This window comes from Alexandromys fortis, unplaced genomic scaffold (assembly GCF_014885135.2).
Source record: "Alexandromys fortis isolate MF-2015 unplaced genomic scaffold, M_Fortis_MF-2015_v1.1 scaffold_140, whole genome shotgun sequence".
NCBI lineage: Eukaryota > Metazoa > Chordata > Mammalia > Rodentia > Cricetidae > Alexandromys > Alexandromys fortis.
Window position 1 is genome coordinate 3,722,347 of NW_026068048.1, and position 25,590 is coordinate 3,747,936.

Sequence of the window (25,590 nt, forward strand, 5' to 3'; positions counted from 1 at the left end):
TTTTATTCAAGGCCTAAAAAGGGCCAATCAAGGTTTGCATTATATATGGAGATTTTCAGCTGTACAACACTATTTTTTAAAATAGTGTCATATAAAATGGTGGTTTTCTTTCCACTGAGCTATACAAGAATCTTTATGGGGGAAAAAAAAATCAGTATTTGGGTGGATCTACTTCTGTCTTTCACTTGACCATATTTGTCTAGCCTTATGCCAATAATTCACAGCTCTAATTATGCTATCTTTGTAAGTCTTGAAGTTGGGTGATATAAACCTCAAACTTCTGTTTTAAAAAGACCGATGGGACTTTGACGTGAATGTTTAACCTGTGACTCAAAGCAGAAGAGCTGCTTCTATAAGGTTCTGACTCCACCCATAGGCGCTCCTGTGGAGCTTTAGTCTCTCAGCAGCTCATGGTTCTCTCTGCAGAGCAAGGCTGCCTCAGCTTCAGAAGTTGTCACCTTCTGGGTCAGACAATACTTTGTTATCAGGAGTTGTCCCAGCACCCCGACTCTACCCACCACATGCCAATACAGCCCTTTTAAAAGTTCTTTATTGCCAAATATCCCTTGGAGAATGTGGGCAATTTGGCCCTTCTCCCTTGAAAAAAGCTACCACAGAAGTTTTAAGGGAGCTTTTGTTTCCGAGTATGTGATGTTAAAATTATTTTGTTTCATGCACATTGGTGTTTTGCCTACAAGTGTATCTGTGTGAGGGTATTGGATCCTCTGGAACTGGAGTTACAGACAATTGTGAGCTGCCATGTGGTCCTGGGAATCGAACTTGATAACACTGGATGAACAGCTAGTGCTCTTAACAACTGAGCCATCTTTTCAGCCCTAAGTATGTGGTGTTATTGGCACTATTACTCTAAGCAGTGTTACATACTTTAATACTCTGTTCATATAAGGTATCAGCAAATGTGTTCTGCAGGCGGTCTTTGTGATTTATCTTTGAACTGTTATAAATCAATTAGTTTGCACCATTTCAAATTATGTATTTTTTCAAATTATCTTTATTAATTCCAAATTCACTTTTTGTGGCTTGAGAAGATACCAAATATGATTTGTCTGTGGCGCCTGATTAGGATCACGGAAGAATCAATTTCTACTTGCAGATAATCAACATTCTAGAAGTGTTAGGATTTTGTGTGTGTGTATGTGTGCACACGAGTGTGTGCATTTACTTATTCACTCACTCATTCATTCATTCACTCATTCATTCGAGACAGGGTCTCACTGTGTAGCACAGGCTGTCCTAGAAATAACTATGTAGACCAAGCTAGACTCTTTCACAGACAGGTGTTGGGGAATATTATTTTCAGGTGTGTGTGACTTTCGTTTACGTTGCATTTGTTTAACTCTGTGAAGCTGTGTTACTGTGCCTGTCTAAAACACCTGACGATTCTAATGAAGAGCCAATAGCAAGGCAGGAGCAAGGATAGGCGGGGCTGGCAGACAGAGTAGAAATAGGAGAAACGAGGAAGAGGAGCAAGAGAACAAAGGAGAGGAGGACAACCAGCCTACAAATCACAATCCCAGAGAACCTAGACAACAATGAGGACCTTAAGAGAGAAATACATGGATCTTATCTACATGGAAAGCAGAAAAAGACAAGATCTCCTGAATAAACTGGGAGCATGGGGACCATGGGAGAGGGTTGAAGGGGAGGGGAGAGGAAGGAGCGGAGCCGACAAAGCTGTACAGCTCAATAAAATCAATAATAATAACAACTCAATAAAATAATAACTCAATAAAATCAACAATAATAATAATAATAAATAATTTTCTGCTTCATGGAAAAGTCTGCCAGATACTGTGAGCCTGTAGGCTGAAGATGGATGCCTGAATGTTACAAAAGAACTTTGGGTGACTATCCAGGCAGGGAGATGTCTCTGTCAATTCTAGAGTTTTGGAAGTTGCTTATGATACACTTCCTGTTTACTTAAGCAGGAATCCTTCTGATTGTTTTTGATGCAGTTGAACAATAGGTAGTTATAATTATTGTTTTCCTTAGTTATACCTGTTTTTTATATGTAATTTTACTATGTTAAAGTTAAAGCCTTCCTTTTTATTTAAACAGAAAGGGGGAAATGGTATGGGAAATTTCCCTGTATATGTGTTGCTTTTATTGGTTAATAAATAAAGAACCTTGTAGGAGAAGAGAGCCGCTTGTTGGTTCCCTGCTGCTTGGCTACCTTAGCCCCAAATAATCACATAGAAACTATATCAATTAAATCACTATTTTGCCCGTTAGCTCTAACTTCTTATTGGCTAAACTCTTACATCTTAATTTAACCCATTTTTATTAATCTGTGTATGGCCACGTGACATACTGGCTAACGTTCCTAGCGACTGTCTCCTGCAGGCTTCTCTCTGACTCTGCCCTTCTTCCTCCCAGCATTCAGCTTAGCTTTCCTTGCCTACCTAAATTCTGGCTTGCTATAGGTCCAAAGCAGTTTCTTTATTTATTAATGGTAATCACAGCACACATAGGGGACTCCCACATCAGAAGCTGTTTCGGCCAGTGGCTTAGCAGAATAGAACTAGGAGGGGAAAGCTAAACTGAATGCTGGGAGAAAGAAGGCAGAGTCGGTGAGATGCCATGTAATCAAATTACCAGAGGGGAAAGAAGGGAGCTGCCAGCTGGAACCCTTGCAGGTAGGTTCCAAACCCTTACTCAATTGTATTGAACTGCTGATCTTCTCCACTATTTTTAGAAGTTCTCATTATAAAATGAAATTCAATAATGTAAAGTAGCAGATTGAAAGGCAAATAAAGCTATTATGAAGGAATAGTAATAGTAAAGATAGCACCAAATTCAGGACGGGCTGACTACAATAACTCTATAGTTATAGAAAAAAAACTGTTTATTCAGTTGAAATTATTCTTTAAATTGTTTCCTAGGTTAGCCATATGAAGTAAGATATTCTTCTATGAGGCTGGACAGCAGCAAGCTGCAGCTCTAGGTCAGTTATGTGATCAGAGGAGCAAACAGCCCCCATGTGCTGTGCAATCAGGCCAGCAATTTGTTTGTTTTTAAAAAAATTCTTCAGGTTTTCAAACCCCACCATGTTTGCAAATGTCATCTGTATTCACACATGAGATTCTTCATTTCATGAGAAGCGTGTTTTGCGCTAGATTAAATGTTTTAAACTGTGGACTGTGTTGCTCTGAGTTAATGTTTGGCGGGTTAAATGCTTATTTATTAAATGTGTATGTGCCCAAGAGTATGTGCATGTGTATTTGCAAGACTCTAGGAGGCCAGAAGAGAGCACCGAGTCACCAGGAACTGGAGCTAAAGATACTGTGAGTGCTGGATATTGAACCAGGGTCTTATATTAAGAGCAGTTAAGTAGTCTTAACTACTAAACCATCTTTCCAGCTCCTTAAATGCATTTTAATACATTTACTACTTCATACATTAAAAGAGTATAAGCGTTTTTTTTTTTTTTTAAGATTTATTTATTTATTATGTATACAACATTTCTTCCATGGATGCTTACAAGCCAGAAGAGGGCACCAGATCTCATTATAGATGGCTGTGGGCCACCATGTGGTTGCTGGGAATTGAACTCAGGACCTCTGGAAGAACAGTCAGTGCTCTTAACCTCTGCTCTCTCCCTCTCTCCAGCCCCGGGTTTTTTTTTTTTTGAGTCAATGTCACATGTGTTCTAGGCTAGCCTTACACTTGCTGTTTATGAGAATAACCTTGAACTTCTGATCCTTCTGCCTCCCTTTTTCCCAAGTGCTAGGATTATAAAATGCACTACCATGCCCAACTTACAAACATAACAAAGATCAAACAACATTTTGGCAAGATTTTTTATACCTTTATGGTCAAAAAATTGAGACAAAAAAAAAAAAAAAAGGAAAAAATGTCATCACATACCAACACCAACAGCGCCAAACTGCTGTCCAACCAATGTGCTTGGACTGAACTGACTGTATGCTGGCATCCTGCCAAAAGGTCCATAGGAACCCACTGACTGGAATGAAGATGATGATGAACCTAGTGAGGACTGAAAGAAAAACCATAGGTTATTCTAAGTTCTAAACAACATGCATATAATGAAGACTAGCATTTTTCTAGCCTTTAAAAAAACATGCTAAGTTTAACTGTCAGACAAAAAAAGCAATCACAGTGACTTAAAGTATACACTTAATATTACAACAGTCAACCTTATTTCAATATTTGTCTATTTGTGAGCCTCCATGTGGGTTCTGGGAATGATCTTGGGACTGCTGTAAGAGCAGTCAGTGCTCTTAACTGCTAAGCTATCTCTCTGCCCAATATGTCTTCTCGAACCAGTCACATTTAATGCTATTTAGAAATACTTTCTCTATGATAAATTCCTCCTGAGTTTAGTTTTATAATAGATTTAGGAAATACATGAACAGTGACTTCAGTTGACTGTTAATTGTAACAGGGAATAAATAGTTACAAAGCAATTGCTTATAGAAAAAGCACTTGCTGGGAGTGGTAGTGTAGACTTTAATCCCAGCACTCGGGAGGCAGAGACAGGTAGATCTGTGAGTTTGATTCCAGCCTGGTCTACATAGTGATACGAGAGACCTGAGTTCCTTACTCCCTCAAAATAAATAAATAAACAGAATAAAGGGTTGTAGTCTGGTACTGTCATAAAAAGAACTCTCACTTATCATTTTCCTTTATTTTTACATCCATTCATTTGTTTAATATGTATTGTTTATGCATTCATGCACAGGTCAGAGGACAACTTGTAGAGGCTGTTCTCTCCCTCCACTCTGTGAGTTGAGGACTGAACTCAGGCCATTAGACCTGGTTCCAAGTGCCTTTACCAAGTGGGCCATCTCTCCAGACCTGTCTTATTTTCAATCATCTGAGGTTCACTGCTGAATTCATAGAAGGGGATACAGACAAACATCCTACATAAAGTTGCTTATGTTTTAACATCACTAGATTAAGTAAAGGAAGATTTTATAATAAACTATAATGTGATGATTTATCTAGTCAACTTGATTGTACTGAGATGTACTTAGGAGGTCAGTAAATCAGACCTTGGTATGTCTGTGAAAGCTTTCTTCAGAGCTAATCTTTTAAGAAATCTGTCCTGAATGGGGATGCCACCAATAGGCTTCAAATCCAGATGGAATGAAAGAGAATGAAGGGATACTCTCTATCACTGACATGCTTTTCTTGTTTCTTGGCCACCAGGAGGTAAACAGCCTTTGCCATATATTCCTGTTGCCATGACAGTGTGTTTCCCCTCAGACTCCAAATAATAGATATAACAAGTGGACTAAATGTTCTGAAATTGTAAGCCAAGATAAAAACTTTCTCCCTTTTAAGATATTTTTATGGGTAATAAAATTTAGTAATAACTTACTAAATAAAAATATATATTGTAATACACATATAGTTAATTTATCGTATAAATTATTCTACAATTCAAATATGAGTTACATTAAAGACTACAGGGTTATAAGCTAATTTATGGTAAGGCCTTAAATTTTTTTAAAGAACATTTACTTTGAGCGTGTGTAGGGGAGGGTGTTTCGGCATGTATATAGAGGACCAGAATGTTCTCTTCTACCTTGTTCATCTGAGGACAGAACTCAGGTCATCAGGCTTGGCACCATGGCACCTTAACTTATTATCTTGCTAGTTTGGACCTTATCTTTTGTTCTCTGCTACTATCACATATGCACACGCTGGGTATTCAATACACATGGTTGCACGAGTGAATGAAAACAAGCAAAATGAACTTATGGCTGGAAGAAGTCATTCAATACCATTCTGACCTATGCTTTTCTATTTCCATGAAGCTGATCACTCAAGGTGACTGGTAACTGAATGGTGCCACTAAGTAAAGTAATAGCAGTGCCGGTGTGGGAGCCACCTCTATTACAGCGTGTCTCTTCTTTCTCAACCTAAAAGACTCATGTTTTCTTAGGGTTACTTCAGACTTTGTTGCCCCAAAATAAAAATTAAGAAGGGAGACAAATATATAGTTTTTGCTGCAAGGCTTAAAGTTCTAGTTCCTTATCAAAAAGCCTGTTTTATATTTAGAAAAAAATATTATCAAAGTACTTTCCTTAATAGTTATTAATAACTGTCTCATATTTTCTCTCTTTTTCCAGCTCTGGCACTGGGAATCGGAAGCAGGACTTTTCAATATGCCAGGCAAGAACTCTACTGAGCTATGCTCTTTGCCTCATTTTCACTTAGATGGGTTAAGTAGATATTTTCCTTTAATAGAAGAAAAAATCTTTGGAAAGGTAAGTCTAAGAGTAATTAATTTCTGGAAAACTAAAACTTTCTCATATGTGACTTGTTGAAAAACCAACAAATACATTGGAAAATGATAGACTTATGAGAGGAAAAAAGATTACAAATAAAACGAAGTCAAGAAACAAACCATGAGAAGACTACAGCCCTCCTTCCCTGTCCAGCCCCCCCCCCCCCCCCGCATTTGCTTATTTTTTGTTTCTAGGTAAGATCTGTAGCCTAGTCTGACCTCAAGCTTGCATGTAGTGGAGAAAATCCTCCATCTCCTGATGTGCGCACCATGGTCATGGCCACCTCTGAAGTGCTGGGACTGCAAGTGTGGGCAATATTGCCCAGCGGTGTATCCATCTTTAATGAAATATGTAAAGATTCAATTCTAAGAATACTTAAGTCTAATTTTTAACTTGGGACCTTAAAGAATTTATGTTAAAACCCTTCTTGCTTGTGGTATCTCATTATATACCATTGCATATAGTATAATACACACTATGATTTAACACCCCCTCTACTTAACCTAGTTATTTTATCCCAGAGTGGCTATTATCACCAGAGTTTGAAATGTGAACCACTATCCACATAGTGTAGAGGCACAGGTCCTAGATTATGGAGTCTTACTACCCAGATCCATTCAAACTGTGGTTTCTTGCTTTTCAATTTTTTCACTTAAAAATGGCAAAAAAAATGGGTATCAAGCTCAAAAAGCACCATTTTATGTGCAGTGTCTGTGCTTTGTATTAAGTCTTACACAGTTAACTATGAAAAATGTTAGCCAGCATAACAATGTAGTAATGTTGAAACTAGAAACTACTGTAAAATTTATTTAAATTCTTCAGCTATTTATCAGCTTCAACTTATGATCCCCAAAGAAACCTATAGAAGAAAGTATCCAAGTAATTTTACACATCCAAATAACTTCTAACTAGTAAACTACATGAACGTTAAACAGAACAGGCAAAAGCCAAGGCTAATCAGGTATAACTATACCACTCAAAGGCAATTTACTATCAGTTACCTGAACAATAGCTGGGTCCTGAGGCAAAGAACACTGTGGTTTTGGAGGCTCACAAACAGTGAGGTCTTTGATATCACTCCCCCGGAATATAATGTACTCAAAGACTTCATCTCGAGGTGGTATTGGACGGTCTGTTGGTCTGTCTTCTGTACCGAAGGATCGAACTGGTGAGAAAACAGGACATGAGATATATATTTGTTACTCATTATAGTTAGGCAGGGTCTAAGGATTCTGTTTCAAATACCAAGTATCTTTCTCAAATACCATTCATAAGAAAGAATTAATATATAGACAAAAATTTTTGGAAGAGGAAAATAGAAGACATTTTGCTCAAAGTAGAACGTACTCATTTAAGAGTCCAGTGTTATGAGGCTGTGCTCTCACAGTTTTACTCTTATCTTTGGTGGCTGCTTGGTGGTGCAGATTCTGAACACTGTTCTCAGTAAATAATTCAAAGGAGTTCTTCATTTTAGGTATGAAAACGTCTTTTTTTTTCCCCATTGCTATTTTATTTTTAGTGTTTTCATTCAGCAAAATAAAGATTTGACAACTTACACCATAGTTCTTGATAGGGGAAGGAATGACAACATTTTTGCAGTCCACAAAATCCAAAGTTTAAGTTTTGAGGCAAGGAGAAGCAAAAAGAGGCAATATTTCCCTTGGTAAACAGTTAAGTTGAGTTTCCATGGGCAAGATTAAAATGCTCATGACCTAAAACAGCTGCTATATAGTAACTTTCAGCATTTAACACCAAAGATGGAATTAGTCAAAGTTAAACTGTGGATCACATGCAATGTAAGCAGGCTATAAATGAACTACATTAATTTAATTTCTGTGAGCAGTGTTGGGAATCTGCATTTTAAGACACTCTCCTGAGTCTCATACATTAGTTTCAGGATTCCTGACTTAGGAGACTACAGAAAATACCAGCATCCATGTGATGTTCCAAATAAGAAAACATCAAATATCACAAACTGCTCATGGCAAGAGTAATGAGTGAAGGGCAGAGAGAGACTAGCAGTTAATTTTTCATAAAACAGATCCATAGTTAGATTGAAAACCAATGCTGCCAGACGGTAGTGGTGAACACCTTTAATCCCAGCGCTTGAGAGGCAGAGGCAGGCTGATCTCTATGAGTTCAAGGCCAGCCTGGTTTATGGAGCGAGTTCCAGGAAAGGCTTCAAAGCTATACAGGGAAACCCTGTCTTGAAAAACCAAAGCAAACAAACAAAAAAGAAAGAAAATCAATGCTATTTAAGTTTAGGTTTTATAATGTCCTATTTTCTTCTTCTAAATTGCACACAAGTTCAAGGTTGGCCAGCATGACAGTGAGACCCTGTCTCAGAAAACTGAACACCTAAACAACCAGGCATGGCAGTATACTATATTCCTGTAATCTATATTGAGGGGCAACTTTAGATACACAGTAAGTGAGATCTGGTCTCAAAAAGGACAATCATTTAATTTAGACTTAGTACAAACTGAAAGAACAGGGCAGAACAAGTAGCATCCCTTGCCCACTCCTTCTCCACAGACAATCTCACTCCCAAACCCAAATGGGTGGATGGAGGCCAGGACACAGGTACACTAAGAGAAACTGATACAGAAAGCTTTAGGTGAGCAGCACTCTCCCAGCCTTCTCTTCATAGCCAAATGGTATGTCAGCAGGCAGGAACCATGGTGCATGCCCTCCCCTACAAAATAAATAAAAAAGTTCACACTGTAACCTTTTGATAAAAAGATCTGTTTTATTTTAAATGATGTGTACTTGTATGTGTTTTAGTATGTGCCTGTGAGTACAAATGCCCATGGAGGAGAGCAGAGGGCATCAGATGCCCTGGAGATGGAGTTCCAGGTGGTTGTAAGCTACCTTATATGGACGGAATACAGACACCAAACTTGGGTCCTATGCAGAAGAAGTACTTGCTCTTTACCAGTGGGCTCTCTCTCCAGTCCCCACTTCGACCTTTTCTATACAGAATGACGAAGAATAGAACACAGAACTAAGAAAAGTACAGATAAAAATAAATCTTAACCCATCTTCATCATCACCACAATAATATCCCAGCCCTCAAAGCTGCCCACCACCTTGTTCTGAAATAGATTGGGTAAGTCAAGGCCCTCCTGCAAAATCGAGGGCTCAATAAGGCTTCCCAAGGCCTAATGAAACAGCTCACCTGTATCCGGGTGAATCCAGTGAATTACAAAAAACAAGCAACAACAAAACCCCAAACTTTCTTCTTGTTTATTGAAGACAACACACACTAATGGTATGTGAGAGGAAAAAAAAATGTAGCAGGACAGACAACCAAACAGATTCTGTCAAAGATAAAAATTCCTAGAGTAATGCTATAGGAAGGCTTGTAGCTGGTGGTTGCCCGCCTACTGGGGCATGGCCTCTTATACTATGTAAGAGGACACAGAGCCTGCATCTGCCCCTTTTCTTTCCTCTTCCTTTTTGCTGGCTGCTCGTTCGGATTGTTGGACTGCGGAATTTGATCACTGTCCACCATTCAAGCAGAGAATTCTGATTTGCGAGTTTACCCCTAAATAAATAACTATCTATTTCTCAATTCTGAGCTAGTGTGGGATTTCTTTCAGGCGTCCATTCATCACTAGGTCCCCTCATCAGAGCAACAACCCAGAAATGTTAAAATCCAAAATATTCTTAAATTCTTTTTGTTTTGTTTTGTTTTGAGACAGGGTTTCTCTGTAGCTTTGGAGCCCGTCCTGGAACTAGCTCTTGTAGACCAGGCTGGTCTCAAACTCAGATACGCCTGCCTCTGCCTCCCGAGTGTGCCACCACCACCCCCCTGGCCATTCTTAAGGTTTTACATGGTGACACACTAACAATAATGACCCCAGATCTGTTTATTCAAGGTAAATTCTAAGGACCTGTCAGTTAAGAGAGAGCCCAACACATTTCCACAGAATACAGGACGGCCAAAGAAAACTGATATAAACACACCTGAGTGATATGGGAGAGTCTTCTGTTTTGTGTTGATTTCATTGGTTAAATAAAGAAACTGCTTTGGCCCTTTAATAGGACAGAAAATTAGGTAGGCGGAGTAAACAGAACAAGATTCTGGGAAGAAGGCAGTGAGGGCAGTCGCCATAGCTCTCCTCTCCAAAATGGATGCAGGTTAAGATCTTACCAGTAAGCCACCACCTCGTGGTGCTACACAGATTATTAGATATGGGTTAATCAAGATGTGAGAGTTAGCCAGTAAGAGACTGGAACTAATGGGCCAGGGAGCATTTAAAAGAATACAGTTTCAGTATAATTATTCTGCGGCTAAGCTAGCCATACAGAGGCTGGGCTGCAGCCTGCTGCTCCTATTACTACACCTGAGAAAGTAAAATATCCCTAATACTGCCTTCAGGGGGTGTATGGTGGTTATCCCGGCACTTGGAAGGCTGAGGAAAGAAGACTCTAAATTTGAGGCCTGTGGGGGTTACACAGCAAGACCATGCCTCAAAAAGCATCCCCTGTTGGGAGTTGGTGGTGGCGCACACCTTTAATCCCAGCACTTGGGAGGTAGAGGCAGGCGGATCTCATGAGTTCAAGGCCAACCTGGTCTACAAGAGCTAGTTCCAGGGGCTGGAGAGATGGCTACTCTTCGAGAGGTCCTGAGTTCAATTCCCAGCAACCACATGGTGGCTCACAACCATCTATGATTGAATCTGGTGCCCTCTTCTGGTGTGCAGGCATACATGCAGGCAGAATGCTGTACACATAATAATAAAAGACTGTTAACTTCAGATCATGTAAGGTTCTGGCAATTAAAAAAAAAAAAAAAAAAAAGAGCTAGTTCCAGGATAGGCTCCAAAGCTACAGAGAAACCCTGTTTTGGAAAAACAAACAAGCAAACAAACAAAACAAAACAAAAAAGCATCCCCCATTGTCTTCTAAATAAATACTTATCAAAATTTGAACCATACATTTTCCAACTAGGCAAAATTTTTCTGAAAAAAGTACCTTTCGCCAGGCAGCGCTGGCGCACGCCTTTAATCCCAGCACTCGGGAGGCAGAGGCAGGCGGATCTCTGTGAGTTGTGAGGCCAGCCTGGTCTACAAGAGCTAGTTCCGGGACGGGCACCAAAGCTACAGAGAAACCCTGTCTTGAAAAACCAAGAAAAAAAAAAAAGTACCTTTCATGTGATCAACAAATAGCTAACATGCTTTGTACAAAGAAACTGAGGTCTGGTAGTGAAACAGAAAGATGAAGCTTGATAAACACGAAACTAGGTTTAAGCCTACATTTCCTCTTCCCTAACCTCTTTAAACAGTACACTGACCTCACCAACACAGCTTCCCCTTCAGATAATCAGGCCTTATGCAATGCTGTCAGTATGAACTTCCCAAGTTAGACCCTGATAAGTCACTTTATTGATGAATACTTTTTATGGCTCCCTATACCACACTCCAGGAAAGCCTTAACCTGCCATTCAAATAAAGCAGATGTGGCTATGGAAACCAAGAGCAATGGGTAAGCTGGAACTTGAGCCTTTGGACTCCTCTTAAATATGAAGACAAATCAGTATTAACAGAGCTTGAAAATGTATCAGAAGGAAACCCAGGAAAGCCATGGGTGTACAATAACTTGACAGGGAGCACTAACTGCCAGGGACTTAATCCTTTCCTTCCCCAATTTGGGAAAAAACCAGGAACTACAACAAGTGCTAATTCAGCTATTCTATACACAGACTGTACTGCCAAGAGGTTATTCCTCTCATAAAGAATGACAAGATCAGCCAGGCAGTGGTGGTGAATGCTTTTAATCCCAGAACTCAGGAGGCAAAGGCAGGCAGATCTTTATGAGTTTGAAGCCAGTCTGGTCTACAGAGCTAGTTCTAGGACAGCTAGGGCTGCTACACAGAGAAACTCTGCCTCGAAAAACCGAAAAGAATGATAAGAATGAGAAAAATGAGGATTAAAGGAAATCATATGAAGACCAAAGAGCTGTTTTCACTGTGCAACATTGGAACTGAGAGTCCAAGATGATTCTGGCATACTGGGGTAGGGTGAACTCCCCAGGGCAGAGATGCATGCATATTAAGAAATGAAAAAATGGATAAACAAAGCAGTGAGAAAAAAGAGTAAATATCACAGAAAGAGTCTGTTTCTTCAGAGAGACATGACAGGGACGGACCATGGTGGGCCAGGAAAGAGGTGACCGACGACAGTTTTGGATAGGATGGCTACTGGGGATGGAGTGAATCAAAAAGCATCTAATAGGTTATGGCTTGATATGAAATGTAGTGGGGTAGCTGACTGCCAACTGATGGGCTTTGGGGGAGCGACTGGATCCTGAGGGCTGTAACTTAAACAATGGACAAATCCCTCCATGGAGTCACATTATGACAGCACTATTATGAAATCCGAACAGCATCAAACAGGTCCTAGCAGAGAAGTCCGTAAGAACATGTTCTGTGAAAATCTATCCTGTCACCCAGCTCTTCTCTATCTGCTTTCTGTCTGCCACAGGTTCCTGGTACTGGGCATTTGTACCATCAGGGCCCCAAGCAAAGGGCAAGCTGATCATAGACTGAGACCTCTACCTCTAAAACTTTCTTTTAAATACAAAGGTTTGACTAATATGCAACATTTAAGGAGAAGGGGCAAAATTTTTTAACTCATTTGTTTATTTTATATCCTGGCTGCACCCCCCCTAGCCCATTCCTTTTCTCCCACCCCCAATCTCCTCCTCTAGCTCCATTCAGGAAAAGGTCTCCCATGAGTATCAACAAAACATGGCATATCAAGTTGCAATAAGACCAAGCACCTCCCCATGTATTAAGGCTGGGTAAGGTCACCCCGAATGAGAAGTAGGGTCTCAAGAGCCAAGAAAGGAGTTGAAATCGCCCCAGTTGCCACTGTTAGGAGTTCCACAAGAGGACCAAGCCACACAACTGTAACATATATGCAGAGTGCCAGTCTCATGCAGGCTCCCTGGTTGCCCATTCAATCTCTGTGAGCACCTATAAGCCCATGTCAGTTGACTGTGTGAGCCTTCCTATAGCGTCCTTGAATCTTCTGGCTCCCACACTCCAAGAAGGGCAAATTTTAGGTGCTGTTTTATTACATTCATTGTTTACTCAAAGGCAGGAAGGCCAACTCTTCTTAGCTTCAATGTGATGTCTCCTGACTTCAAATAATTTATTCAGAATTTATTTACAAAGCCTTGCTTATACCCTAATCCCAGCACTCAGTAGGGGCAGACAGATTTCTCTGAGTTCAAGGACAGACTGTATCATGCAGTGAGTTCCCAGACAGTCAGAACTACACAGAGGAAAAATATTTAATAATAAGATGTGCTCTACGGCACCATACTTCTTCCGTGAAAAAGTAGCCAGAGTAACTATAGAATAATGTTCAAAAAGTATACCGGGTGGGGAGGGGGGCAACAAATGGACCCAGAGAGATGCCCTGATGATATGACGCTTGCCTAATTTGTGTAAGGCCCTAAATCCTATTCCCAGCACCAGGGGAAGGAGGGGAAACAAGGAGACAAGATAGCTGATTATGCAACCTATCACACAAACAGGAATAGTTTGAACAGACAAAGACATACACCTCAGAGTCCACAAAAAAAAACCTCTCTCCCTCCAAATGAAAAAAAGAAAATTCAGCTAAACAAATTGGTGTTGACTCATGAGATAAATATTTCCTATAAATTAATATTACTTAATAAAACCATTTAAAGGCTGGGCGGTGGTGGCGCACGCCTTTAATCCCAGCACTCGGGAGGCAGAGGCAGGCGGATCTCTGTGAGTTCGAGACCAGCCTGGTCTACAAGAGCTAGTTCCAGGACAGGCTCCAAACCACAGAGAAACCCTGTCTCGAAAAAACAAAAAAAACAAAAAAATAACAACAACAACAAAACCCAACAAACAAACAAACAAAAAAAACCATTTAAAGGGATTCTAAGAACATAATTATGCAATGTAATAAAAACCTGTAACTACAATTTCAAACTAATAAACCTGAGAAAGGAGGCAAGGAAAGTAAACACACATGTTAATATTTTTATCTTAGGCATAGAGAAGATAAGTTTTACTCATCTGTGTCTTAGAAAACTACTAGAATCTACTAACTCTTCCTGAAGTTACACACATGACAAGATTCATTTATATGTAACTTCAGGACACCAAGAATTGATACTTTGAAATCTACTTGTGAACTGCATGTTAAGAATTTATTAGGTGGGCTGGAGAGATGGCTCAGAGGTCAAGAGCACTACCTGACCTTCTGAAGATCCTGAGTTCAGTTCCCAGCAACCACATGGTGGCTCACAACCATCCGTAATGAAATCTGGTGCCCTCTTCTGGCCTGCAGGCATAAATGCAGACAGAATACCAAGAATACTGTATACATAATAAATAAATAGATTTTAAAAAAAGAATTCATTAGGTAGGGCTGGAGAGAGGACCTGGGTTCCTAGCACATGGTGACTTACAGTCATCTGTAACTCCAGTTCCAGAGGATCCAACACCTTCTTCTAACTTGGGCACCAGACACATGTGATGTACATACAGGTAAAATTGACAATAAGCTGGGAATTTCGGTATAATTGTTTGAAATGTAACTTTCTAAAATACAATTATGAATTAGAAACTCAGGGATTAGGGATGGCTGCTCAGTGGTAGAGTTCAAGGCCGTGGACTTGATTTTGGGCTATGTAAGGGAATACAAGACCAAATCAAATACAAAGGAGAATGGATACGGCTAACCAGACACAAAGAAACTAGGATGATGGAACTGTTGCAAAGCCAGATTCCAGTTCTGGTTTCTATTTTACCAATGGAGGAGTCCCAGCTGCACACTTCTGCCACCATGGAGACACCTTTCCCTGATCTGTAAACCAATAAAAACCCTTCTAAAGAAAGAAAGAGGAGATGGTTGTGTGACTCTTACTGCCTGGTCTTCAGAGTTCCCAACCAGCTGGGGTTATATAGTGAGACATTTACCTCCAAAAACAAAACAAAAAAACAAAAAACAAACAAACAAAAACCCACAAGACAAAAACAAACACAAAGAACTAATTCCTACCGCCAAAATGCACTGCTTAGTAGAAGAACACACTGAGCACATTTGTCTCAGCATTCAGTGTGCTTGGTTTCTCTGGAACCAGTTTTATTATTACTTTACCATCTCCAGTGAACAAGAAAGTAACTAGTCATATAAATGAAGAAGGAACTTTGGTCTGAACACGGTGTGAACAAACTCTGAGCTAACCCTCTAGTTTTTAGCTCTATTTACATCCTCAATTACTTTGTAGTATTCTAGATTCCTTTGCCAATCCTGAGCCTTTCAGGGGCTTAAGGTACAGATCGGATTACTTCTTGGCTTTACCTACCACCTTACAGGTACAAAATTCTATTAAGAATTTGTTCTTTAAACTCATTTACTTCCTGTTTGGCCTCCAAAACTTTGTTAATATTATCTACCTTTTCCCCAAATCTACTTGGTCTTTTGTGGATTTAAGCCTTTAAAATGAGTTTATTTTGTGCATTCTTGATAGGAATTATCAACAGGAAGTAAAAAAAAAAGTCTAATCTGCTATCCTTGTCCAGCAGTCAACACTTAACCTTAACTTTTTGTTGTTGTTAAGAGTCTTCCCTGCACAGTCCTAGAACTTGCTAAGTAGACCAGACTAGCCTTGAACTTGGAGATTCACCAGCCTCTGCCTCCTGAGTGCTGGGATTAAAGGCACACGCCTCCACACCTAGCCTGATACTGACTCTGTAAACTGCTTTCTGTTGGGCATTCTTTCTTGTGCTCGGTACAATATTTTAATTTCCCAAATGATACAATCAAGGAAAACTGAACTGCAATTAGAGAAGAAAACAATAAGGAGAACAGAAATGATCAAAGTGACCGAGCAGAAGGTGTAGATAGTTTGTCTATACTGACTAGCAGGCAAGTTATGTGCCCACACACATGTGCCACGCTGTGTGAAGTTAGAGGACAATCTGTAGGAGCTGGTTCTCTCCCTCTACCATGTGCGCTCCCAGGTTACAGGTATTTGACTCAGGTCATTACATCAGGCTTTTCAGCAAGTATCTTTAATAGACTCACATTGCTGGCTCTATTATTTATTTTCAAGCTGATACATAAGAACATAGAAATTGTACATATCAATGGGGTACCATGTAATGTTTTGTTACATGGATCCACACTGTGTGTTTAAGTCAGGTTTAAGTCAGGTTAAACATATATATCTCCTCACTTTTATTTCTTTATTGTCAAACTTCCAAAATCTTTGCTTCTAGTCATTTGAAATTTATAGCACATTACTGTTGTCTACTGCACTTCGCCTGCTATTCTTTGCTGAGTCAAAAAGGAAGCAAGTTAACAAACGGAAGGGGTAGAAAGTGTTGAAGGTTTGAAGAAAAGAGAAGGAACACAGGAGCCTCATAGGAAAGAGTAGAGGAAACATGACTCTTAGGAAGTGGCTAAGACTGTTGATGTCAGTGAATCTAAGTAAATTCAGAGTGAAATTGATTATATAACGAGGGTAGTGATTTCTGCAAGCTCATATGTACAAGAGAGACGTAGGGAAAGTGGAGTGAGGAAGGTACAAAACTCTGATTGTAATGATTGCTCAGGGAATTTAAACAGGATAAAGACAGTGAAATGAGTGAGAATGAGGGGTATCGAAAGACTGTCACATCAGTACTACAGGACAGAAGAGCTGAATGGATGATAGAATTTGGGATTTTTGCTCCTAAGCACTTAAAAATGAGTTGCTACTTCATTAAGTATCAATTCTAGGCTGATTACTTTTTTTCAACACTTTATGTAATTATCAGGATGGGTAAAAGGAAGGCATTGCATCTCCAAGGAAAAGATAAAAATGCTAAAACCCTTGGCCGTGGTCAAGTACTTTGTACTCCAATCAATCTGTTGGGTCACATGTTCTTCCAGAAACACACAAAACTAGAATAAGCCTGACCAACTCAACACTTTACCTACACAAATATGAAAGAAAATAAAGGCAAAGTGTTCCTGGAGAAGAATAAAAGTTCAACTACCTGTACTTACTATAGCACTGAGTTAAATTCAGCAATTGCTGTTATACCATGTCAATAAAGCTTCTTTACTCTTATTTCATTTCCCTCTTCTTTTTTCCCCCCCTGGTTTATACTGTTTTCAGTATTATCACACAGAAAGTCATGGCTCATCTTATCCATCTTGCAAGAAAAACAACACCCGAGTTAAGACTCCTAGAAGTTAGCTGCTGGGCTGCGATGGTGCATGTCTTTAATCCCAGCACTTGGTAGGCAGAGGTAGTGAGCTCGAGGCCAGCCTGGTATACAAAGCCAGGACTGTCACTCAGAGAAAATTTGTTTTGAAAAAACAACAACAACAACAACAAAACAAACAAACAAAAAAAAACAAAGAGACTCTTAGAAGTCTGTATTTCTGTGGCTTCTATAGCAGCAACAATGCTTTTCAGCTTAGTTGAGGCAACCTCATTAAACAGGGCAACAAAAGAAATTTGAGCTTTAAATTTCATGAGATCTTTGTTGTTCGAGGTAGCAATTTTGTGAGTTGTTAGATTTTTTTCCACCACACAATTTGTGACCAGACATGTGACCAGTGTTGTAGTCTCAGTACTGTTGAGGCAGAGGTGGGTGGATCTCATGAATTTGAGGCCAACGCCATCTATATAGGGAATGAGCGTCAGGTCAGCCAGCTACATAAAAAAGACCCTGTCTCAAAAAAAAAGTCATAGGAACTTGCAATGCTCCTGCTTGCTCCGCTAGGACAGTCGTTTACGACTATGTGGTCCATAAACAATCAAAGTAAAACTTGATTGTTTTGATTTTGATTGGATAAACTAAGGCAGTGAACAAGACTCAGCAGATGATGAAAGATGATTAACAGTTTACCACCTTTGTGGATGACACAAATTCCTTGAAGTTTAAGGGCAACTCACTAACTTGCCATTCTTTTTCCATCTCTCCCTCTGCGATGGCATCCTAAAAGGCTCCCCAGGGATAGCTACCTAAACACAAGAATTTGTTTATGTTTATTATGTAAGAATTTCCCTCATTTAGCACACTGGGTTTATTAACTATATTCATTCATAGGTGATGTGCAAACACACTGGAATTATTTTACAAATTATTTGTGCCAGTCATTTCTTCTCAACATCCTGACTTGATTATTCTAAGTGAAAACTTAAGTCACAGAGTAAAAGTTTACCTCCCTAATGTGCTATAAAACTTCCTCTTTTACATACCCACTCATGCAAATTCCCTAAATACTCCTATTTAGGGTTTTTATTTTAATAATACATTTATTATGTAATAATTTATTTATTATGTATAAAATATTCTGTCTGTGAGCATGTCTGCAGACCAGAAGAGGGCACCAGACCTCTTTACAGATGGTTGTGAGCCACCATGTGGTTGCCAGGAATTGAACTCAGGACCTTTGGAAGAGCAGGCAATGCTCTTAACCACTGAGCCATCTCTCCAGCCCTATTTAGGGGTTTTAAATTAATTAAAAATGTTATGTGTATGGAAGCTTTGCCTACATGTACCAAACACATGCAGTCAGTCCCCTGGAGGCCAGAAGAGGGAGTCAGATCTCCAGAGACTGGAGTTACAGATGGTTGTGAACTGCCATGTGAGCGCTGAGAGGAACCCAGCTCTTCTGGGAGAGCAGTCACTGCATCCAACCACCAAACCATCTCTCCAACCCCAGATGTTTTAATTCTAAAGGAATAACACAGGACTACAAACTACAGGGGCTGCTAAAACTACCATGACCCAGATTATCTACAAATACACTTAAAGGCAACTGTCAACGTCATTTCAGATTGCTTTTTAAAACTTTCTGACATTTACCTAGGTTGTTAGGATCAAAGGCCACCAAACTTATCTGGGCTTTCCCTTCTAGAAGGTAATTAATTTATGAAATCTCTAGCAGAACACTAGAGAAACCAACCATTACCAGTACCTCTGCAGCAGGCTTCCACTTTCTTATTGTGGGATGATACAACTTATTACCCAAACTGGAACATTAAGAGAGAAATGTTGGGGCTGGAGAGATGGCTCAGCGGTTAAGAGCATTGCCTGCTCTTCCAAAGGTCCTGAGTTCAATTCCCAGCAACCACATGGTGGCTCACAACCATCTGTAATGGTGCCCTCTTCTGGCCTTCAGGCATACACACAGAAAGAATATTAAATAAATAAATAAATATTTAAAAAAAAAGAGAGAAATGTTTTTAATAATGGCATTAAAATAGGCATAAGTAATGGCTTTCTACCAGGAAAGCTACAGATATGGTCACACTAATTCTATATCATACCTAATGTTAACTAGTCAAGTTTCAAAAGAACTATAGTTTCAGATATATATGCTATATTTACAGCCATGTAAAAGACCTCAATTATAGTACAGATCATAAAGCCAAGTGCATCTTTTACTAAAGTTAAAGATCTAAACATTTTATGCTCTACACAAAACCAATTACAGGTGCATTATAGACCTAATTGTGAAAAACAAAACAACAAAAGATGAAGTAGCATAGCACTGAATTAAAGAAAATCTCGTTGCCGGGCAGTGGTGGCGCACGCCTTTAATCCCAGCACTCGGGAGGCAGAGGCAGGCGGATCTCTGTGAGTTCAAGGCCAGCCTGGTCTACAAGAGCTACTTCCAGGACAGGAACCAAAAAGCTACGGAGAAACCCTGTCTCGAAAAATCAAAAAAAAAAAAAATCACGTTATTAACATGGATAAATAAAAAAAGAAACACCACCCAACTAATCCTAAAAGTCTGATAAACATAAAATGAGGAAATATCTATAATAAAATCATTACACAAAAGATATTTGTAATATATACATTCATCAAAGGATTTATATTTAGAACTCAAAATTCCAGAAAGTAACTCCAGTGACAAATTTCAAAGACACTTAAGGAAAGATATATATCAAATGGCTTAGATATGGAAACACCTTCAAAACTCATTAGTAGCCAGAGAAATAGGGACTAAAATCACATTCAAGGGCTGAAGATAGCTCAGTGGTTAACAGCACTCACATTAGATGGCTCAAAACCACCTGTAACTCCAGCTCCACAAGGGCCAAACTTCTGGCCTCCATAGGAACCTGCACTCATATGCACAGACGTTCCTACACATACATCTAATTAATAAAAAAAAATAAAAACCACATTGAACTACCTACCCATCAGATTATAGCTGCTAAGAATTATAGTTATAGCACCAGTACTGTTGTTGGTGAGGAACATGGAACCAGAATTCTTACTACTGAAATAACAACTAGTAAGCACCTACTAGAAAAATTGCTTAGTGTCACTTGGTGAAGAATACACTCACTGTGTTTCTGCAATTCAAATTCTAAGTATGTGTGTGTGTGTGTGTCCCCGGAAAATGATTTCAACACATCAGTGTATTTAAACACTAATTTCCCTAAAAGCATTGTTCTGAATAGCCCTAAGCTGAAAATAAACGAAGTATTAACTGTCAAATAGCCAAACCTGTGAGAAGAATAAAAACCAAAAGAAAAACATTCTATACACACAAAGTTCTAACCGTGGTGCTCCTACCAGCTGAGCCATTTCTCCAGCTCTTTAATAACTTTTAAAAATTATTTTGGGGAGCCAGGCGGTGGTAGTGTACGCCTTTAATCCTAGCACTCGGGAGGCAGAGGCAAGTGGATCTCTGAATTTGAGGCTAAACTGGTCTACAAGAGCTAGTTCCAGGACAGGCTCCAAAAGCTACAGAGAACGTTGTCTCAAAAAAACAAAACAAAACAAAACAAAAAGACTGAGTTGAAAGCAGAATTTCATGTTTAAGGTCAGAGTAGGCCACAAAGTGAGAACCCTACCTCAAAAAAACAAAAGGGCTGGGCATGGGCTTACACCTACAGTACCAATACTTGGAGGGCAGAGGCAGAAGATCCCTGACATACTACAAAGAGGTCTAGGACTGCCTGCGTTACAAGACTGACAGACTATCTCAAATAAACCAAATGACTAACGGACCAATCCAGAGGAAACAGAGGAGAAAGAAATCTTAGAAAATGTTTTGGCTCACCTGTTAAAAAGAGTGCATACCAGAGGGCCTGAGTTTGATTCCCAGGCACCTGAAGAGTGGAGAGTGGTTCACAACTGCCCATAATTCCAGCTGGGGGTGGGGTTAATAAACCTGACACCCAGTGGTTTCTGTCGGTACCTACACTTGCATGTGCTTATCACTACACAGACCACACACATATAACTAAAAGCGTTTTCAGAAAGTTACTATGCCTTATAATTCTAGCACCTAGGTGGTGGCTAGAGGACTAGAGTTCAAAGTGGACGCTGGCACATCCATACTTCAAAGACATCTTTGACTGTATATCCAGTTTGAAGCCAGCCCAAGCTACATGAGACTATCAAATAAACCCCCAAACCTCTATAAAACCACTTTAATGAGAAATACTGTTCTCAACCAGTGTCTAGATTACTTGGTGAGAGCACCAAGAACTTCAGAGAGCTTTTCCCACACTTTAATAAAAATCAGTAAAACTAACCCTATGAATCAAAAACTCCACTAGTAAGAAGCAGATTTTAAAAAAAGCAAGCAAAACTAAATTAAGAAATATTACGGACAAGCCTTTCTCGCTGTTTTTGAAGCAGGGTCTCACTAAGTAGTTTGGTTGGCCTGGAATTCAAATCCACCTGCCATTACCTTTTGAATGCTGGGACAAAGGCCTGTGCCACCATGCCCAGTTTCACACCATTGGTGAAGTCTTTAATAACTACTAAAGAGAGTCATACATCCTGAAGTACAGTGAGCGTTTACAAAGATGAAAGCAGGCGATGTGGTACAGTACTCCACAAGGCAGAGAGGAAGATATGTGGTACTCCTTTCAGTTTTTGTCTTTTCTGAGAGGCTTTCATGTGTACCAGGCAGATCTTGAATGCCTGACCTCCTACCTCCAACTCCCTAGAGGAATTACCGGCATGCACCACCCACACCCAGTTTTCTCACTGAGGATTGAACCCAGGATCTCGTGCACGATAAGCAAGCACGCTTATCAACTGAGATACCTGTATTTATCTGCTTTCTAAGATGACCCACCTGTATTGCTTAAGCAGGCCCCAAGTTCCTTAGTTCAAGAAGCCTTTGGAGCTGGGGCTATAGGCAAGTGGCACAGCGCCAGGCTTCCTTCTGCTTTTTTAAAAAGCAGGCTTCTTAACTTTTGAAGTGTCAGATTCAAGGATGTTTTAAAAGTAAATTGCTAAAAATTACACAAGTATCACCACGATGCAAATGTGGAAAATACCGCCCTACTGTTTTATAGTGTACCTTTTTAAAGCGTTGCTCTTCTGGTATTGGAGATGAGATTCAGATCTCCCACTTTGTAGGCGAGAGCTCTGCCCATCAGACGGAACCCCTAATCCCTATCAGGTTTGGTTCACCAACATAAAAAATTTCCTTGCCTACGTCTATTTGTCCCAAAACAAACTGTTAAAAGGGTCCACCAAAACATCTGAAAACGGGTCATTAAAACTTGTTTGGTACTGTGGAACGACTCTCCCATTCCTATCCCCAGACCTCTTTTCCTAGCGTTAGTAGGCGGGTCTTAAAATTCTACCAGGTGTGGGGGAAAATACTCCTCCCGAGTATTTAACAAGCCATTGTAGGGCTTCCTCTAAGATCTGAAGCTCAAGTTTATTTTCTTTTTGCTTTCCTGGCAAAGGCCCAGCACGTGTGAACGGAAACAAAACTCACAGACCGTCGGACGTTAAAGGCTATGGGGTAGGGATGGTCCCCCTTCTTTAACTCTACACCCTCTACCCGTAGAACACGTCCAGCGGAGCCGGTCAGCGCCCCGAAATACTCGATCTGAATCATGCAAAGAGTCCTGGATCATCAAACGTGAACTTTCCTTTCTACCAGGGTTCCAGAAAAGAGGGCCGTGGGGACAGCAAGCCAGCGTTTTAACGTGCACCCTAAAGAGATGGTTGCACCAGAATTTCGATTTAACAGGTAACAATCACGGAGGAAAGAAACCGGATGCGATCGGCTCGACCGTGCCAATGGCCCACCGCGAGCACACGTCCGCGGCGCCAAACCAAACTTTTGAGCACCCAGCTCAGGACTTCACTCGAGCACCGTCGCAAGCAACCGAGACGAAGAACGCTGAGAAACATGGGTGCCGAGGAACCCACACGTCCGCATTCAACTCAAGGTAGGCGGACAGATTCTTGGACTCCTCCGGCTTTGTTCCGCGGGTCAGAAGACGGAACGAAAGAATTTCGGTCTCGGAAGCCACGAACCTGGGTGTGTTCTCCGGCGGGTTCCCGGGACTTCAGGAGCGCCCCGCCCCGCCCCGGGCGCCGCGCACTCGTTCCCGGAGTTCCCCGGATGGAAGGCGCGGAGCTCCGGGGAAGGAAGCGGCCCGGGAACCGAGAGAGGCCGCACCCCGGGCCCTCGTCGCTGGGGGGACAGGGAGCGAGGGAGCGAGGGAGCGGCCTCCCCTGAGGAAGAAGAGCGCGAGGGCCGCCGGGACGCCCGGCCCGCGCTCCCCAAGCCCGAGGCCTGCCCCGCCGTACCTTTGGCGAGGGCTACCGTGGAGTTCTCGGTGTCGATGGTGTAGAGGATGCCCTCGTAGCGGATCTCCGCCTTGGAGATGAGGCTGATCTTGCTGCCGATATAAGGAGTGCCCCCGCTCATGGCGTCGCCGCCGTCGCTCCCGCTCGCACTCAGGCAGATCCCGCGCTGCGCTCGCCGCCGCCGCTCCGCACGCCCGCCCGCTCGCTCAATCGGCACCTCACAGCAGCCGCCTCAGAGCCAACATGGCGGCTGCGCCGGCTCCGCTACCCTCCCCCAGCCTCCCGCCCTCAAACCGCGGCGCGGCGGCGGCGGCGGCGGCAGCGGCGGCGGCGCGGGGCACGCTGGGAGGGCGAGGCCGCGTGCTCTCTCGCGAGACTCGGCGAGTACCGGACCGTCCGTGGCTTTCTCCGTGGTGGTTGCGGGTCCAGTAGACGAAGCTGCTCACCGGCTTTCGCTCCGGTGGAGTTTCGGAGAGACGGAAGTTTCTTCGTGGCATCCAGACGCCGCGTGGCGAGCTCTCATCCCGCCTGGTGACGCTGACTGCGGCCTCCGCCATTTCTAGGCGGCCAGTACTTTGTCACGAGCCCGGTGCCTTTGTAAGCGGTCGCCTGCTAGCTCATGGCCAGCTGCCGGTCATCCGCGGGTCACGGAGCTCTCGCTGTCGTGCCAGAGCAGCAGCATCGCCTACCGAGTGTCACCCCTCCAAGGCTGCTGCTCCAGGAAGCGCTGGGACTGTGTCCCGAAAACTTGTTTCTCCTTCCTGCCGGGTCCAACTCTTCAAATGGCTTGATCAGGGTTCCTAGTTTTTCAAGATGCCACTGGACATTATCAAGTCCAGTTGTTCTCTCTACAGCTTTGATTTCTTATGTCAACTCCAGTTTCTGAACTACGATCGTCTGTCTCTCCGTTCGGATGCCAAATTGACATCTTAAGACGGTGTCCAAAGCTGTAGCTGTGCTCGGTTTTACTCCAAACTCGTCCCTCCAGAGTTGTTCTCTGAGGTAACCAGGCACTGGAACGGTTTACTTAGCCACGAAGACCCTAACCCTGGATTGACTTCTCCTTCACCCCCAAATCTATTCTAACTGTAAATCCTGTCTGTTCAGTTTTGGATCATTTCCATACAACTCCACAAGAAGCCTCCATTACTCTGGCCAGAATTATTTGCAGTAGTCTCCTAAGAATAATCTATTTCCCTTATTCCTAGTAGGTTTTTCTAGCACAGTAGCCGGGGCATCATGTTCAGGTAGCAAGAGATGGTGGACTCTCTTTCAAATCAAGTCAGATGACATCTCTCCAATACTCTCCACAGATTACATGTTACACAAAACGAAAAACAGACTGCTTATAAGGCCGTGGATTTAGCTTCCTGTTACACAACTCCATAATGTTCCAAGCATACCTTCTTTACTCAGAGTTTTCACAGTTGGTTACACTCCCAAAGCCTCCCTGAGATGATTTGTTTACAATGCAATCAGCCCTCACTTTACACCCCTCTACTTGGCTTGTCCCCGCCCCCCTCCTACTATGTCTATTCATAGGTGTGTGTCTACCTCCTTCACTAAAATGCAAATATTTTGAGGAAGGGATGTTTTTGGTCACCGCTTGCATCACCGGACCCAAGTGTAGCAACTGGCACAGGACAGCTGTTCTGTAGATTTTTGCTGCAAGAATGAACAACTGGGGTGACTGCAGAGCTCAGGCAGCAAGCAGGATGTCTGGTGAGC

General features: G+C 41.6%; 1 protein-coding gene across 4 annotated transcripts in view; it reads right to left on the reverse strand.

The window, feature by feature from the left end:
* Nucleotides 1–24,120, reverse strand: part of Lsm14a (LSM14A mRNA processing body assembly factor) — a 42,901-nt gene extending 18,781 nt beyond the window's left edge. For all 4 annotated transcript variants that reach the window (XM_050118991.1, XM_050118990.1, XM_050118989.1 and 1 more), the window contains exons 1-3: nucleotides 23,863–24,120; nucleotides 7,280–7,443; nucleotides 3,889–4,018 (exon numbers count right to left, since the gene is read on the reverse strand). In XM_050118991.1, the coding sequence (XP_049974948.1) occupies nucleotides 3,889–4,018; nucleotides 7,280–7,443; nucleotides 23,863–23,983 (415 nt within the window). In that variant the 5' untranslated portion in view covers nucleotides 23,984–24,120. The remainder of the gene's footprint in view (nucleotides 1–3,888; nucleotides 4,019–7,279; nucleotides 7,444–23,862) is intronic.
* Between the last annotated feature and the right edge of the window lie 1,470 nt (nucleotides 24,121–25,590).